Below are 16903 nucleotides of genomic sequence, written 5' to 3'. Positions count from 1 at the left end.
TACTTACACACTACACAACCTGGTAGCCCTGGGCCATCCACCAGCAAGTGATGTCTACAGAGAAGCATATCTACAGAGAAACAAATAGAGTAACGAACAAGCTAGCAAAGGAAGCACGGAAGTGGACTGAAGAGGGTAGAAATTTTTTGGTAGTTCCTCCTGTGTTTGTCAATGGAACACTATGGGTAGACATCGTAGAAACTATTTTTGAAAGGAAATCAATGGTTTGTAATATTCCTAATATAGCAATAAGCTACTTTTTGTTTGTGGACGCAAACAACGCACCACAAAATATAACTGTAATCGACACTAATTAATTTTCATTTATATTATATCACGGTTGACCAAAAAATAAAAACTTGTGCAGAGGCGGAAGGATTTAACTTGACAGGCAGAGGCGGATCAAGGATTTTAAGAGGATGGGTGCACTGTTATGTTGGTTTTATAAAAATCGAAACATTGCCCTGGTGTGACATTAGTTATACAGATAACAGAGTTATACTCGAAGGAGATGATTTGTTAGGGCCTGACTCTTTTGACATCGGGCGTGGCTGTGGCTGTGACAAGGATTAGGTGTGATGGCCTTGTCATTGGCCTATGTGTGGGCAAAACGGTCATGCGGGCAACAGACAAGACATTGTCATGAGGGCTGTTGTGGGCAAGTATTGGCCAAAGTCTTGGGGCAGGCAAGACATGCTTGGAAAAGGCTTGACAAAGCAGTGTGGGCAAAGTTGAGCGACATGGCATGGCATGCACGCCAAAGTCAGTGGTGCAGGCACTTCGGGTTGTGGCAGCAACAAGTATGGGCTAAGCTAAAATGCGGCAGTGCGGGATGATGGCAAAGACTTTCAATAGCTAAGACAAGGCTATGTGAAGGAAAATACAAGCAATGGCACGAGGGAAACAAAGGTTGACATGGGCAAGGCAGAAACTCGGCCTAGACAATGTGCGGGCGACATTGACGTCGGGTGTGTGCGGCAAAATCAGGGGCGGCGGATTGCGGGCAAGGCATTGGTGCAGAGCAATGTCAAAATGAGCCAAGGCCGGGTGCAATGCCAGCCTTGGGAGTGAATCAACTGGCCAAGTCAAAATGGCACATGCAATGCACATGTCAAAGCAGTTGGCGGTTACCTTTTCATAACCTCTTGTACCCATGACTGATTTATACTTGTATCCATTATAATTTCGTACGTAACATGGCCTAAGTAGTTGGGGATGTCAACTACAAGTTAAGCTATGATTTAGCATAAGCCGACAAGTGGCAAAAGCTGTAGACAACAAGTGTCCATGTGCTGTCAAGTCCTAAAGGCTGCCTATGTGCTATAAATAGGTGCTTTTGGACTTAGTCAGATTTGTGTGTGCAATTTCGTGTGAAATTCTAAGTGGGAAACAAGAGAGAAACGTGAGGGTTTTTAAGTGTTTCAAAAGGGACTAAGGCTAGGCTTGGGCAGGTCTTAGAGTTGGTTAAGAACGACTTGTGTTCTTTGTCAAAAGTGGGGCTGTAGTCGACTTGTGATCATAGTCAAGTGAGAGTTCCTTTGTATATTTTCGAAATTAATATAAGGGTTGTGATTTTTTCGTATTTGCTTGTGTTCTTTCTGATTTGCTGCCAAAAATTCGTTAAGGCCAAACTTGCTAAAAATTTGGCTAAGTATTAAGAAATGTTGAGTCAAGTGCACAACTTGAGTGCCACGCGAATGTAACTTTGGACGGACCAAAAATGCCCCGTGACACGGCCCACAGTGCATTATAATGTTTGACGAAAAGACTACATTGCCGTAGTCGCGTTTGACATGTCCAAAAGGCACATAGTAATTAACGGAAAAACTAGAGTGTCCAAGTCAACCTTTGCAAATACTTGTACTACTATACATGTCCAAACAACAAAGCTACGTTGTCCGAGTCACGTTCTTTGTTTTTGAGTAGTAGACCCACGCAACTCCAGGAGGAGTTGGTAGTTGGGCACTAGGCGCAACTGGGCATGCTTCTGAATCGTAAAAATAGCACGGTATAACTAGTTTTCGGATTGGTCATTCAAAAATAGCCAGTATTTACGAAGTCAATGAAAAATAGCCACTATTTTGCTGTAACAGAGACCGGTCTAGCATAATATACTGAATTTCGGTGCACCTGTGTATGAACTCCAGCATATTATGCTGGACCGATATACTTTGATGACTCCGGTATAATATACTGGAGACTGGAGCACCGGTGCTCCAAACTCCAGTATATTATACTGAACAATTATACTTGCTGGAACTTCAGTATAGAGTTCTAGTGTACTTATGCTGGAACTCCATCATATTATGCTGGAGTTACAACATACTTATCCTGAAACTCCAGTATAATATGCTGGAGTTCAAGCATACTTATGCTGGAACTCCAATATAATATACTGGTGTATTTTCCAGGTTTTGAACAATATTTTTTTTCAAATTTATCTTTACCTAAAAAATGACTAAATTTCGATTACTTTTTAAATTGGGCTATTTTCCAACGATGACAGGTTATAAATGTGACTTTTTTTTTTTTTTTTTTTTTTTTTTAATTTCTCACTTGTGAATCTCTCGGAGGAGAGAAATCAGGAGGCCAGACGAGGAACCCCTTTCCTGTGGCAGTCAAGATACTTGTTGAATAAAAACTTAGCCATAATCAGAAGGGAGAGAGCGGCTCCCAACTCTAAGAGGTTCCTTTGGAAAAGCTCTTTCTACCTCCTAATTATGGTAGTTGTGGATTATTCGAGGATCTTACGCGGAGAAGCAACTCTTCTATCTGGCTGAGACCCCCCTCCCCCGGTTCTTCAATACCTATAGATGAAGTGTTTCGTTTCCGCGTGCAGTATGCTCCCGGTTCCGCTCATCCCCTTCGACTCCTCTCACTCTCAGGGATGGATTGAACAGCAGAAGGTGTTGGGTTAAGTCCCGAAACGAGCGCTATACACAAGAATGAATTATGCAGAAGGTAAACTCTTTCCTTCCTGTGGGCAGCCTACGTTCTTCTCTTTCTCCATCTGGGTTTTGCATGTTAATGTCAGAAACAAAATACTCTATGTGAAGGTATTTCATTCTTATATTTCTGTAATTCCCCTGCTTTTGGTCAGTTTATAGTTTCTTGTACAACTGTTCTTTCTTCTTCTTAATGCTACTACCTCTGCCTCAGTTTATGAGCATGATTGCAATGTAGAGTACGTATATTCGAGTTGCATAATTGTGGGAAGTGTTGGGTGTATGTAAACAAATTTCCATAGGAAACCCGTGCGGCCTTTTGGAAATCTGTGTGGGCTTGGCTCAAAGCGTATATATCATACCGTCTTAAAAGTATCTTTGGGCCGTTTTTCTGGTCTCAGAATTAATCATATGGCTAGACGAGTATGGAGATGGCGTAGCATAGCATGGGACCCGGCTTAGTGCCTTTGCCCGTCAGGGGCCAATTTACTTTAAGCCTCTCCCTTGGGGCTTGGGCTTCAGTGACCATACACAACCTCTCCTTTGGGCTACGGTGACCATACACAACCTCTCCTTTGGGCTTCGGTGATCATAGATACTCGGATGATGTGGGTGGCACAAAGTTAATCTCTAAATTAGCCAATGAATTGTGACGGGTCTTGTAGAACTTAGTTTAAGAGGGAGATTGTTGAGTGTGTAGACACAAAGTTCCACATGAAAAGTAGAAAAGAACAAGAAGCTACTTGTAAGGAGATGGATACTCGTAATGGTATGAGGTCTTTTAGGGAAAACCGTATGGGCTTGGCCCTAGCAGTATCACATCGTATTAAGAGTAGTGGCTACAACTTTGCATATCCCAGCAACGAGTTATTATAATGCTAATGGTTTAACATTTTGATTTAAAAGAAAAAGAAATGAAACTAATGGTTCTTCCAGGGCAGGTTCTAAAAGTTCTCTGGTAACTTGCGGAGTAGACTGCTAATATGTCTTGTTTATTGCCTATTTGAGCAAATTTCTGGGCTCTAGCCACAAATGTGCTGCTGGTTTGGTATGTCATAATAATCAATAAGTGGTTCATAGAGGTTGAAATTTACTGAATTTTAGGGGGAAAAGATATTATTGTATAACTGTTCACAGTGTGACCATCCAAATTTGTTCGAGCACTAGACAGTCGCTTATATACATTTAGTGAAACACTAGCATAAATGTCCTAAAAAGGAGAAATCTTTTCTATTCCAAATACAGAAGAACTCTTATTTAAGTTCATTGAACTAAGGGAGCTTATGCGTATTTAATTTTATTGCTTAATATTGTACCAATACGTTGTTCTATTTCTTGCTATCAAAGAGGCCAAAACTTGAGCATGCTTGTTTTTAGAAAGGCCTAATTGATATGATTGATCTACGAGTTATAGGTCCGGCCCAGGAACCGTCTTGATCTTATCTGTTAATTCACGACGTTTCAATCCCAAATTTGGTAAAATCAGTTATAGATCTTCTAAATCCATTCTGCTCTATTTCAGTTTATTTTGTTTCCATACTAGTTGTCTTTTAAGTCAAATTCGGGCTTTTCCCAAATCAGGTTCTTTTATGTAACACTTGTCCGAACGGCTAAAACTAGTGTACGAAGCTCTAGCCAGACTACAAAGATTTTCGGCAGATCGCTGGACCTAAGGTTAAAATGAATAGCTAAATTTTAGTTCTAATTAGGTGTCATTTCTTATATGGTTCCTTTGTTTCTAGTTTATTCTATTCTTAGCTAAATCTTTATTGATTTACAGAGAATTTAATTCTTCTGGAACAATTTTTCTATGCGATTTTAGGTTTATTTCATCTTCCTTTAGCACATTTAATCATTACAATGTTGCACTTACTCATTAATGCAGTTGGATGTCTACTTAGAACATGGTAGAACAGATCTCAGGCTATTATTTATTTTCTATGTGTGCTATTGCATCCTTTGTTCAATGTGATCAATCCTAAACTTGTCTAACACCATATGAAGCATTCTATCTGAATATATCTAATTTTTCAATACTCATCTTGTTTATATGTTGGGTCTAAGATATCCCAACACTCGCTGTCAGACAACATTGTTAGTCTCGCAACCCTTCGATATGCTTACATGTCATTTGTTAGGTATCTTCTGTTCAGAGGCTGATACAAGATTTGAGGTCTATGGGTTCAATCTTAAGATTCTTAACGTTGAACCTATACATTTTTATCTTCAAGTTATGGGTTCATAACTTGAACCACAGTACAAGAGGGATTGCTCTGACGGTAAGCAACCCCAACTTCCAACCAAGAGGTTGTGAGTTCGAGTCACCCCAAGAGCAAGGTGGAGAGTTCTTGGTGGGAAGGATGCCGAGGGTCTATTTGGAAACATCCTCTCTACCCATGGTAGGGGTAAGGTCTGCGTACACACTACCCTCCTCAGACCCCACTAGTGGGATTATACTGGGTTGTTGTTCTTCTTCTTCAAGTTATGGGTTCATATCTACTATTGCTGCAATTATAATAATTTTGTACGCATAAATTTATGCTGCGCATCGAAAGAACCGGGTTCCGGTGAACCCGGTACCTTCATGCTGCATCTGCCCCTACTTCTGCTAACCATTTCGCACGATACACTCATAGTATCCATTTCAATCATCATATTTGATTATGTGTTATGTCTCCATCAATCATGTCATTCTCATAGAGGACTAAGACTAAATACTTAAATTGTTACATTCAGACACAACGCCGTAATCGTGTCTAATTTCACTCCGCTCTTCTTGAGGAGCCTAAATTTATAACACATTTGTCCTAATTTATTCTATCAATCCTAAAACTTTTACCCTCGTTAGTGCTACCCTATAGTTTAACTTTTGATTGAGTCTCTTGTTAGTTTTTTCAGGTAACACAAAATCTATCTACAAATAGCATGCACCATAAAATCCCATCCTCTGTACTCTTGTTTAAGTATAAGTTGTTATCCCACAGTTGCAGTAACCCCTCCTGTGATTCCTTTGTTTTTATTTTTTTGGTGTATCATCATCTGCTGTGATTACTGATTCCTCATTTTTGCTTTTTATTTCTTTGGTTGGATGGTATTCCAGTTTTTCTACTGGTGCTTGTGAATTGGAAAATTGGTTTAAGTTATGAAGGATGAGATTTTTATGTGAGTATTGACTTGATGAGAAAGTTTCATTTTTTGAAAGCAGCTTAAGAGAAGCCATTCTCATGAGCCTTTCCATTACCTCGAGCGCAAACATAAACTGGCATTTAAATTCATTTTTGTATATTTTACTTCACTCTCTGACTTTTTCAAAATAATCCTTCTTTTGCTTTTTCCATGAATTATGTGTTTTGTGATGATTCAGGCTTTTGGAACTTTGAGTAAATTTGCTTTGGTATGGAGACACTGATTTTTTGCAATGGCTTGAAATTGGCGTATCTCTGAACATTCTGATGCGTTTGAATGATCCAGCTGATGTGGTCCGTGCTGGTTCCGTTTCACACCTTTGGCTCCAATTTGGTGAGTTGTTTAAGCTTTCAATTTTTATAAATTTTTTCCTGTTAAGTAGCTTTCAATTTTTTAAATTAAAGTAGTTATAGCCTTGTTTAGTGCACTTACTTAGGCAGTGAGTGTAAGACTGAAAAACTGTTCTCTTTTCATCATAATACTACACTCCTAATGATGTTATGTATCACAAGTGATAGGTCATAGGCTGCATCTTCCTATTTCCATTGTGAGACTCTTCTACTCTCCGCCCTATGCTTGCTATACTTAATGCCTAAAAGCTCATAGTTGCTCTTTCTTTATATTCTTCAAATTGTCATAGATATCTAAGTAAATGGCCTTTCTGCATTAACAATATTTTCTACAGTACTACATAGCGACGGTATCTGCTATTTTGTCTTTTCCATGTTTATTGGTTAATCCAAGTTTGAGAAATTCAAGTACGATCTGCTGGTATTAGAATTCTGCAATGATTTAGGTGATCCGCCTAAGACTTAGGTTAAAAGTTGAGAGTACCAACTGATGAACTTTCATCCTCTCAATTTGCTAGTTTTCTGAGATCTGGTGTGGCAGTGAATTTATTCCACCATGCTATAGGTGTCTTGACGTTAGTTATGAGAATCACTTTTCCAATTTGAAAAACGATAGGGTATCAAATATGGTACTATACTGTTTCTTTCTTTCACGCACTTCCAATTCGCGTGAGATGCATTAATGCAATTATCCGGCATGAGTTTGGGGACCCCTTTAGGGGCAAATCACAAGGCAGAGATGTTGTGGGCAAGGGGAGTTAGAGAAGTGCGGGAAGAGATTAGCAAACTGGAAGAAGCAATATTTATACTTGGGTGGAAGATTGGTCCTCATAAACAGTGTGTTGGATGCCCTTCCCACATATACCAAGTCCCTCTTTCCAATGCCAAGAAAGCGGGGAGAAGAATAGATAAGTGAAGGAGGGATTTCCTTTGGCATAAAAACAGATAAAATACGACTTATAACCTGGTGAAATGGAATTTGGTCACCATGTTTTAGAAGGCAAGGGGGTAGAAGTAAGAAATCTTAAGACGCAGATTAGGACTCAGAATAATAGCCTTCTTTTTAAATGGCTATGGAGATTTAATAGAGAAGAAAATGCCATTTGAGAAAGACCATTAAAGAGAAGTTTGGCATGGAGGATCACTGTATCACTAAAAACCCGAATTGTTCTTATAGTGTAGGCAATGGGAAGTACATCAGAAGGTGTGGGATCAATCTTCTGAGCAATTAGGTTCAAGTTAAGGAATGGAAGGGAAATTCTCGTTTGGCAAGATGACAAAGTGGAGTGAAATATAACAAAATGGCTGCTTTTTAGTAACGGAATTCTGCAAAACTTTTGACTGGAGAGAATGGTCAGAGTATTGGTGGCCTTCGATTCAAATATGGATGAATAGAGCTCCTCTTGAAATAGAATGATTTACATTGTTAGTAGCAAGGAATGCATGCTTGAAAAAAAAACAACTGCAGAGAGGTATGCATATATGCAGCAGATACGTTTTATGCCGGGAGAGCTCTGAAGACATGAAACTAAGGAGCTATTGAAGTGCTGAACGGAGGAGGCATAAAAACAGACAATATGGTTGATGATATGGAAGGAGAGATATCAGAGATATATTATGATGGACGACATAGAGCATACACAGATTGAAGCATAGTTGTAATATATTTTTTTAGCTTTTTGGTGCAAGGAAATGAAATATGACATCCTTAACTCCTTAACTGGGCATTGGGCAATAACGGAGTTTAAGCTTATCCTTGAATATAACCTGATCTATCTAGTTGACTGTAGCTTGCTCAGTTTCATCTTGTTTAATAAATTAATTGGTAGTGTTTTTTTGAACTATTTTTGATAAATTACTACTTCCTCCGACCCTTTTTACGTGAAGGTGTTTGACTAGGCACGAAGTTTAAGAAATTAAGATTGACTTTTGACGTATAAGCCAAATATATGCAAAGTACTATAATTATACTTTTAAGCGGGTGGTGGTAAGAGTTACACGTGTCATTTATTTTCTCTCTCCTTTTAAAAGAATGAACTTTTATATAAAGTGGGTCCCAAGTCCCAACAGGTCAGGTCATTAAGGATAAAATGGGATTGTACGGTTAAACAGTTTCTGAAAAGACAAAGGTGATTCGTGGGACAGGCTAAAAAGAGAAATGTGACACATTAAATGAGACTGAGGAGTAATTTGAGACACTGCATTTCATATTGTCCTTTGGTAGCAGGTGGAAACTTAATGACTGTACTTTGGACCGTCGGTGTTCCAAGCTTCATCAGCATCTTCTGGCTTTATGATGTTGCATCAATTTCCTTGGATTTCACAATATTTGATCCAGAAAGTTGATGCTATATTAAGCTTGGATGCCATTGTTTTCTACTTGAACAAATAGATTGATGGTTTACTTATTTACTTGCAGTGGTTACTAATGGACTTTCCAAGCAACTGTGTCTGAGAATGTTTCCGCAGCTTTCTAGAATTTCACATATAAGAGAACTAGATTTGGGAATAGCAGAAGGAAAAGATGTAAAATCTAGCAATTCTAGTTGGGAGACTCTAAAAAGGGACCATAATGTTTATGCTTCTCTACTTCAAGCTATTGAAACATCAAGCTCATGCCCAAGTGATTGCATAGATTATGAAGTCAGCGCTTCAAGTACGGACGATTATCCAGTAAGTGTTTGGAATACTCTGGTTCCAACAGATAGAAACCAAAATCAACCTTCATACTGGTCAAGCATAGGGGACAGTGATCCCAACGCCCCGGAAACACTAATTTACAAATTGAAAGCTGATCTTTGCGTCATCACTGAAATTAATATACAACCTTTGGAAGGTGATTGTTCAGTTTCTTTCACTCTCTCTTATCATTACCTCGGGACATTAGATACCCTCTCGACTATTCACGATCAGACTTACAAAGCTTTTTTTTGCTGCTCTTTTGCTAATACGCAAATGTTTCCAAATCCACTGTATTCCCATCCAGGCAGGGCCAAAATGTTCGATTTCGATTAGGACACCCCAAATCCTCAAGAGATGTGAGGCGTCTCCTGCACTGGCACCCTGATCAAGCTGCTGATGACATGTTTATATGGACTTATACCTCGGAAGAATTCCGTATGAGACAGGTGCGTTATTAACTTACTTTTTCCCAAACACAGACGATCTTATTTACTAGAAATTGTCTTTTTCTTTTTGTTGGTGGAGTAATCTCCACTGGTGGAGGCAAGAATAAGCTTGTTCTCAAGGCGCAAAGTCTTGTCCTAAGTAGGTGGAATAGTTCTCCGCTGATGGGGAGCAGTGTTTTAAAAGGCGGATCCGTGAGGTGAGACGTTTTACCCGGTACGAGGCGAGGCGAAAGCCCTGAGACACGGGGCTTAAATCCCATGGATTTTCAATTTTATAATTTAATAATTTATAAAATAATCTTAAAAATATTTTTATATGTGAAAACTACATTAAAAGTATGTACATACAATAAAAAAGCATAGGAAAATTATTATAATTATTTTATAAGTGAACTAACTAACAAAAATATAAATACTAACTAAGCCACATCCTGACAATAAGGTTATAAGTGATGCCTAATAAACCAAACAATATAAGGACCAACTTAAATTATCATGGCTATAATCTGAGTACCTCATGTGCAACAGCAACACAAATAAATGCCTACTTTGCAGATACAAAGACCACTTAACACTGCCTTTACTCTGCTATTAAACATTAAATAGTAATTTGGTGTAAACAAAATAATTTGGTCTGAGATATACAAGTATCATAATTAAGAGCTCAACTAGAGCTGTCAATATGGGCGGGGCCGGGCTAGCCCAACCCAGCCCACGTGGGCTTTAGCAATTGACGGGCCGGGCTAGCCCACTATTTTGATGAGTTTTATAATGATTTGCCCACCCCAATCCAATGTGGGCTACGGGCCCCCACGGGCCGGCCCATCTTTTTTTAAAATGTAATTTTATATTTTTTCTTTAAGTTCTAACTTAAAAAAGATAAATATTTAAAAGCTAAAAAAATCGTATTGGAAATTTTTTAGAAAATTTAATACTTATATTGTTTCAATATATCACAATAAATACTAAAAAGTAAAAGACAAGACTATATTTCATTCAATAAAAGTCAAAACTCAAAACAAACTATTCAAGAGAATGTCCATGACGCTTAACGCTTATGGGATATCCAACAAATCATCTCCTTGTGAGAAGGTTGTCTTAACATCTTCACTTTCACTTATATTTACAATTTGTATGCAATATTAGTTAGTTAAATATTAAAAATAATTAAATTTTTAAAACTAATTAACGTTTTAAGACTTTGATCTTTTAATATGATGAGCTTAATAAACTTTAAGCTTGGAATACTCTTCTTGATATTTTTTATGTCATATAATTTTGATTTTATATATTTTAAATACATATTTTTATTAGGCCCAACGGGCCATGGGCTTTTTCGGGCCGGGCTTAAAAGCCTCGTTCATAAATGGGCTCCAATAATTCTAGCCCAGCCCTGCTAGATCACGGGCTGGGCTGGCCTAACGAGCCAAACCCATATTGACGACTCTAAGCTCAACCGGTACTTTATCTTTCAAAAAAAAAAACACAAATGCACAAAAGCTATACTATATCAACTTTGTTCCAATATATCAAGCACCTCCCTAAACTCCTAGCAAGACTTCATCACCAGTTTTTAGTCATAGATACAGTTGCTCTATCAATCGCTATAAAAAACGAGGGTCTCATCAATTTCCACATCTTCCAGTCCTTCATCATCCTCGACTCCCACTGATTTTTTTTGTAGATCAAAGGAGAAACAAAAGGTAAAAGTGTTAATATTTTGACATAACAGATGATAACATACAATTTTATAAAAATAGTAGTAGAATACTATAACTTACCTGATGATTTCTGTTTTTTGTTAGAGGGACCCGATTCACTTGTATCTCTTAAACTCCCAACATCAATAAATGATTCTTGTGTAAAATCATTCTCATATGGTGTAAGAGGCACCGTCCTAACAACATCAATATCAAATAAATTCTCTTCATCAAGCCAAGAAGGATCTTCTGGAAGCACAAGATCTTCCTTTTCAGTAATCCATTTATCATCAGAATCAACTTCATCTACTAGAACTGGATCAAACTTTTGCAATTTTCTTTTTATGCTCCTTTCTCTCAATCTAGTATGTACCTCACATAAACGAGAGCATTTAATCTATGATGCTCAAGTCTATTTCTCTTCTTGTATGAATCTAGCAAAAATCAGAAAACTTACATTAAGTTAAGCTATCATAAACAAAAGAACAATAAGAAAATTTATGTAAAAGTATAAACACTTACCGACTCGAAGGTACTCCAATTTCTTTCACAACCCGAGGAGCTGCAAGTGAGACTCAAGACACGAATTGCAAATTTAGTCAACTCTGGAGTTTGCCCGCCAAAGCGTATCCACCAATCCGTAGGAGATCTCACTTTCCTAGAATCCACAACTATCTGACATCCAAAATCCCCTTTCAATTGGTCATATAAATCTAACGGAACATCCTTTTTAAATCTTTCTTCATAATCCAACATTCTTTCCATACATTGGTACAAACTTTGTTTGAGTTCAAAGTTAATAGAAAATATTTCTCAAATCGCAATTGCGGATTCAAATAGTACCCCGCAACATGAAGTGGATGACAGCGTTGGCGAGTCCATCTATCATCAATTCTTTTCCAAATAGGAGCATATTTGTTTTCAGTATATTCACAATTCAAAGCTATTTTTTTTAGCCCTATGTATCAAATCATACAAATATCCTATGCATGGTTTTTCCTCTGAGTCTACTTCCCTCAAAACACTCACTAAAGGGGCAACACTTTACAATAAGCAATATATGGCCAAAACTTTTGATCAAACAGAACTATGGCTCTCGTTTTCACCCCCTCGTGTTTCTTAGCCCAAGTAGATCTAAGAGCTTGTTTTTGCTTTTGAATGCTTTGAAGTGTGAGATATGCTATAGCAAAGAGAGTAACAGCAGGACGAAGAAGTTCATGATTATTTGCAAATGATCTCATTAAATCTAACACCCACGTATGTCCATAAATAAATCTCACCACTTCTTTTGCTTTTTTAAGTGGGTCTTGATGCATTTGCAATTTTCTTATGTCTTCTAATAACAGGTCAATGCAATGCGCTGCACATGGAGTCCAATAAATATGAGGTCTAGTTTCCATTATTCTTTTTCGAGCATTAACAAAATTAGAACCATTATCAGTTATTATCTACTCAACATTCTCTTCTCCAACTTCATCTATGATCTTATTTAAATGCAACGCAAGCATTTCACCACTTTTTATAGAGTCCGATGCATCAATAGATCTAAAAAAAAGGGTACCCGCGGGGCTATTAATTAGAAAGTTGATAAAACATCTACTTTTTCCATCTGTCCAACTATCAGACATAATTGAACAACCATATTGCTTCCAAGATTTCTTATGTTCATCTATGCACACACCCTTAGTGAGTGCGGTTGATATTATTGAAGGATGAATCTTCCCTGGACATGGATCTTGTACAAAGCATTATATACCTGGAGATGAATTTTCTCCACGGGCTGGATTGGCCCTACTCGGTACTGGGTGACTGATGGTCAGTTATGTATATATTCCGGGATGGATCTTCCCTGGGTCGTATGTGCCATATACAATACCGAGTGATTGAGCATTTGAGAGTTGAGCATATGAGGCTATCAACATGGTGCATTACGTGCAACGTGTGCATTGGCATGTAGAAGTAGAGGAGTTATATTCTTCATATCATTTAGATTTGATCTATTTTACTGTTTTGAGTTATCTATTGAACTGAAAGCATGCCTACGTTTCTACACTATTATTTCTATATTGAACTATGCTGGTTGAGTTCGTCACTACCTTTCAGTCTAAAGGTTGGATTTGTTACTTATTGAGTTGGTTGTACTCATGCTACATCCTGCACCTCGTGTGTAGATCCAGGTGCTTCCGGTCACGGCGACTGTTGATTGAGGAGTCAAGATCTCGGAAACTATCGAGGTAGCTGTATGGCGTTCGCAGGTCTTGACTCTCCTTCATTATCTTTATCTGTATTTTAGTTCTTATTCCTTAGACATTGTAGTAGACTGTATTCCGGTATAGATGCTCATGTACTCGGTGACACCCCGGTTTCGGGAGAGATTTGTATTGCGTTGAGAATTTATTTATGTCTTGAAAAGGGTTTTCTTAAATATTAATTGCTTATGTATATATTTTTAAAGCTTTTACTATGTTGAGATAGTTGGGTAGTGGCTTGCCTAGTTCCACGATAGACGTTATCACGATGGTTGCTTTTGGGTCGTGACAAGAATCCTAAAATAATTCACAAAATCAGGAAATAAGTATCAAACACCATTAAAGAGAACAAATTACCTTATATGCTCGCCGCATCTCCCTATCCTGCTCAAATTCAACAAATTCATAACTACGTGAAACACCCGTTACTTGAAAAGCAATCATCTGAGAGAAATTTGCACATGGATATGAGAAAGGATTTGCACATGGTGTTTGTTACCCCTGAGAAAGCGTATGACAAGGTTTCTAAGGAAGTTCTTTGGAGATGCCTGGAGGTGAAAGGTGTGCTGGTAGCTTACATTAGGGCGATAAAGGACATGTATGATGGAGCTAAGACTCGGGTTAGGACTTTAGGTGGTGACTCAGAGCCTTTTCTGGTGATTATGGGGTTACACCAATGATCTGCACTTAGCCCGTTCTTATTTGCCCTGGCGATGGACGCACTGACACACCATATCCAAGGAGAGATGCCATGGTGTATGTTGTTTGCTGATGATATAGTTCTGATTGATGAGACACGAGGCGACGTTAACGAGAGGTTGGATGTTTGGAGATAATCCCTTGGGTCTAAAGGTTTCAAGTTGAGTAGGACTAAGACTGAATATCTGGAGTGCAAGTTCAGCGACATGACGGGGAAAGCAGACTTGAACGTGAGGCTTGAATCACAAGTTATCTCCAAGAGAGGTAGTTTCAAATACCTTGGGAAAATTATACAGGGGGATGGAGAGATAGACGAGGATGTCAGGCATCATATTGGGGTGAGGTGGATGAAATGGAGGTTAGCGTCTCGAGTCATGTTGACAAGAATGTGCCACCGAAACTTAAGGGCAAGTTCTATAGAGCTGTGATGTCACGACCCCAGTTTTCCTCCGTAGGATATCGTGACGACACCTAGTTTCTAAGACTAGGTAAGCCTAACAAATATGCAGAAATAATTGAAATAATAATTTAAAGGCTTAAAACTCAACAACTAATATAAGGAAAATCTCCACAACTCAGTACATATGCAATTTGCCCAAAACTCGGCGAAAATACAAGTCACAAGCTCTATGAAGTGACACTGAATTTGTCGCACTTATGCTTAGACACTTGTCCCACATAGCATACTATTTTAGTCTAGTGTAGTTGACACCCCCCAACTACTAGGATCATGTAAATCATGCTAGTAATAATAGGATCATGCCCCCCAAAACGTGCTAACACTTCTGCCAGCTTTTTAGCAAATCCAACTGCTGCCCATGTGCATAGCATGTGCCGCGTAACCGCTTTTGACTTGGTCAATCTGAAGCATACTGCCCATTTTCGTGCCTTGGCTTGAATCAGGCGCCCATGCCTTGTAATCAGCTGCATTGTAGCCACATTTTGCCTATGCCATTGCCCACGAACATGGCCCTTTGCCGCGCCCCAATGCCATGACAAGTCTGTCCTGCGCACTGCCTTCTGTTGCACTTTAGCCTGCCTTTGCCACTTCATTTTTGCCTTGTCTTGGCATCACTGCTTCATGCCTTGATGCCTTTGCCATGATGAAGTGTCACCCTCATTCGACAACTCATTGTCAAGCCCTTGCCAAGCTGCCTCGGCTCCGTCAAAGCCTTGTCCATCACTTGCCCGTTTCCCTTTTTGCCTTGGTGCTACTCGTGCACCTTAGCTTGGCAACACTCTTGCTGTCCCATGACAACGCTCTCGTTGTCAAGTCAAACTAAAAGTGGCGGAGGTCTAACAGTTACCAAGTCAAGGGGAAGGTGCATGTACCTCAAAATATATGCAATTAATATAATTGTATACAAATTATATGTAAATTGTAGATTTTGACCGTACAAAAATTATATTCAAGTTATAAATAAATTGTATATTTTGTAAAAAAAAAAATAGTTACTTTATGTAAATAAAAAAATCTAGATAAATCGGATAAATCTATGCTATATTAAAAGCACGAAGGCTCTTAGCGAAATATCATTCACCTTTTTTACCCTTTGAAAATATATTTTATATTGGACAAAATAGTAATTTAAAAGTTACTTTCTACATAATTCAAACAAGGAAAGATATAATAAATAAAATTTTAGTTGATTTAGAAGTCCTAAATATTAGAAAGATAAGAAAATTACTATGTTTTTCAATATAAAATATATTTTTAAAAGGTAAAAAAGGTGAATGACATTATATAAATATTATCCAAATTGATAGATAATACATTCGATCCAGAGAGATTCTTGACGACTCATGCTGCAATACACTATCGCGGGCAGCACTATGAGTTGATCCCGTTTGGTTCAGGAAGACGAGCTTGTCCCTCGATGAATTACTCATTGCAAGTGGAACACCTTTCAATTGCTCATATGATCTAAGGTTTCAATTTTACAACTACGACAAACGAGCCTTTGGATATGAAATAAGGTGTGGGTGTAACTTTACCTAAGAAGACAGATGTTGAAGAGCTAATTACACCTTGCATGCCTCCTACGCTTTATCAATATTAAGATGTTTTGTTGTCGCGATTCGTTCTGATTTGTCCCTCAATATTTAAAAAAAAAGATGTTTTATTTTGGTTAAGATTGTTTCACAGATGGTTATTCATCTACTTTACTAATAAGTGATTGTAATCCATAAATAATAAGAAGTTTGAGCCTCTTCATGTTCTTGTTCAAGTTTAATTTCAATTCCTTTTCCATTTTATTATTTTTATATATTTATTTAAACCTTCTTTTTTAATTTAAAAGTAATGCTTATGACCTGTCACGACCCAAAATTCACATACCCACACCCATACTAGTGTCGTGTCGACACGGGTGCGGCACTAAACTGCCATCTCGGAGCAAGTTAGATCAAAACCTTAACCCAGTAACGGTATAATGCTAAATTAACACCGTAAACATGCTTATCTTCACAAGTCAAAAACAAAAATAAATAAGAAAAATGTAAGGACGCCTACAAAGCAAGTAAAATGTGAGACAATCCTCCAATTCTCTTTTATTACTGAAAATGAAGCAGGAACACTTACAGTGGATCACGAAATGGCATGTCATTATTCCTTCTTACCGCCAAGACCGCCTCCTGTAAAAGCGA

The 16903-nt window shown here is 38.2% G+C and overlaps 1 protein-coding gene across 4 annotated transcripts; it reads left to right on the top strand.

Moving 5' to 3' along the window:
- Positions 1 to 2529: 2529 nt before the first annotated feature.
- Positions 2530 to 13755, top strand: LOC104214248 (F-box protein At4g00755-like). Of its 4 annotated transcripts, XM_070170632.1 has the most exons (6): positions 2580 to 2961; positions 6310 to 6464; positions 8901 to 9317; positions 9472 to 9609; positions 12656 to 12696; positions 13481 to 13734. In XM_070170632.1, the coding sequence occupies exons 2-4, from the start codon at positions 6398 to 6400 to the stop codon at positions 9546 to 9548; spliced, it is 561 nt and encodes a 186-aa protein (XP_070026733.1). In that variant the 5' UTR covers positions 2580 to 2961; positions 6310 to 6397; the 3' UTR covers positions 9549 to 9609; positions 12656 to 12696; positions 13481 to 13734. The 4 variants fall into 4 exon arrangements, with proteins under 4 accessions (XP_070026741.1, XP_070026733.1, XP_070026732.1 ...); XM_070170640.1 differs by lacking the exon at positions 12656 to 12696 and having other exon boundaries at positions 2530 to 2961; positions 9468 to 9609; positions 13481 to 13755; XM_070170631.1 differs by lacking the exon at positions 12656 to 12696.
- The last annotated feature ends 3148 nt before the right edge of the window (positions 13756 to 16903 follow it).

Source organism: Nicotiana sylvestris, chromosome 1 (genome assembly GCF_000393655.2).
Source record: "Nicotiana sylvestris chromosome 1, ASM39365v2, whole genome shotgun sequence".
NCBI lineage: Eukaryota > Viridiplantae > Streptophyta > Magnoliopsida > Solanales > Solanaceae > Nicotiana > Nicotiana sylvestris.
This window is presented reverse-complemented; position numbering and strand designations above follow the sequence as displayed.

Coding starts and splice junctions, on each gene's coding strand:
- LOC104214248 (XM_070170631.1), top strand. CDS start 6,398: ATGCGTTTGAATGATCCAGCTGATGTGGTCCGTGCTGGTTCCGTTTCA. Junction 6,465..8,900: donor ACACCTTTGGCTCCAATTTG/GTGAGTTGTTTA, acceptor ATTTACTTGCAG/TGGTTACTAATGGACTTTCC. Junction 9,318..9,471: donor TAATATACAACCTTTGGAAG/GTGATTGTTCAG, acceptor CCATCCAGGCAG/GGCCAAAATGTTCGATTTCG.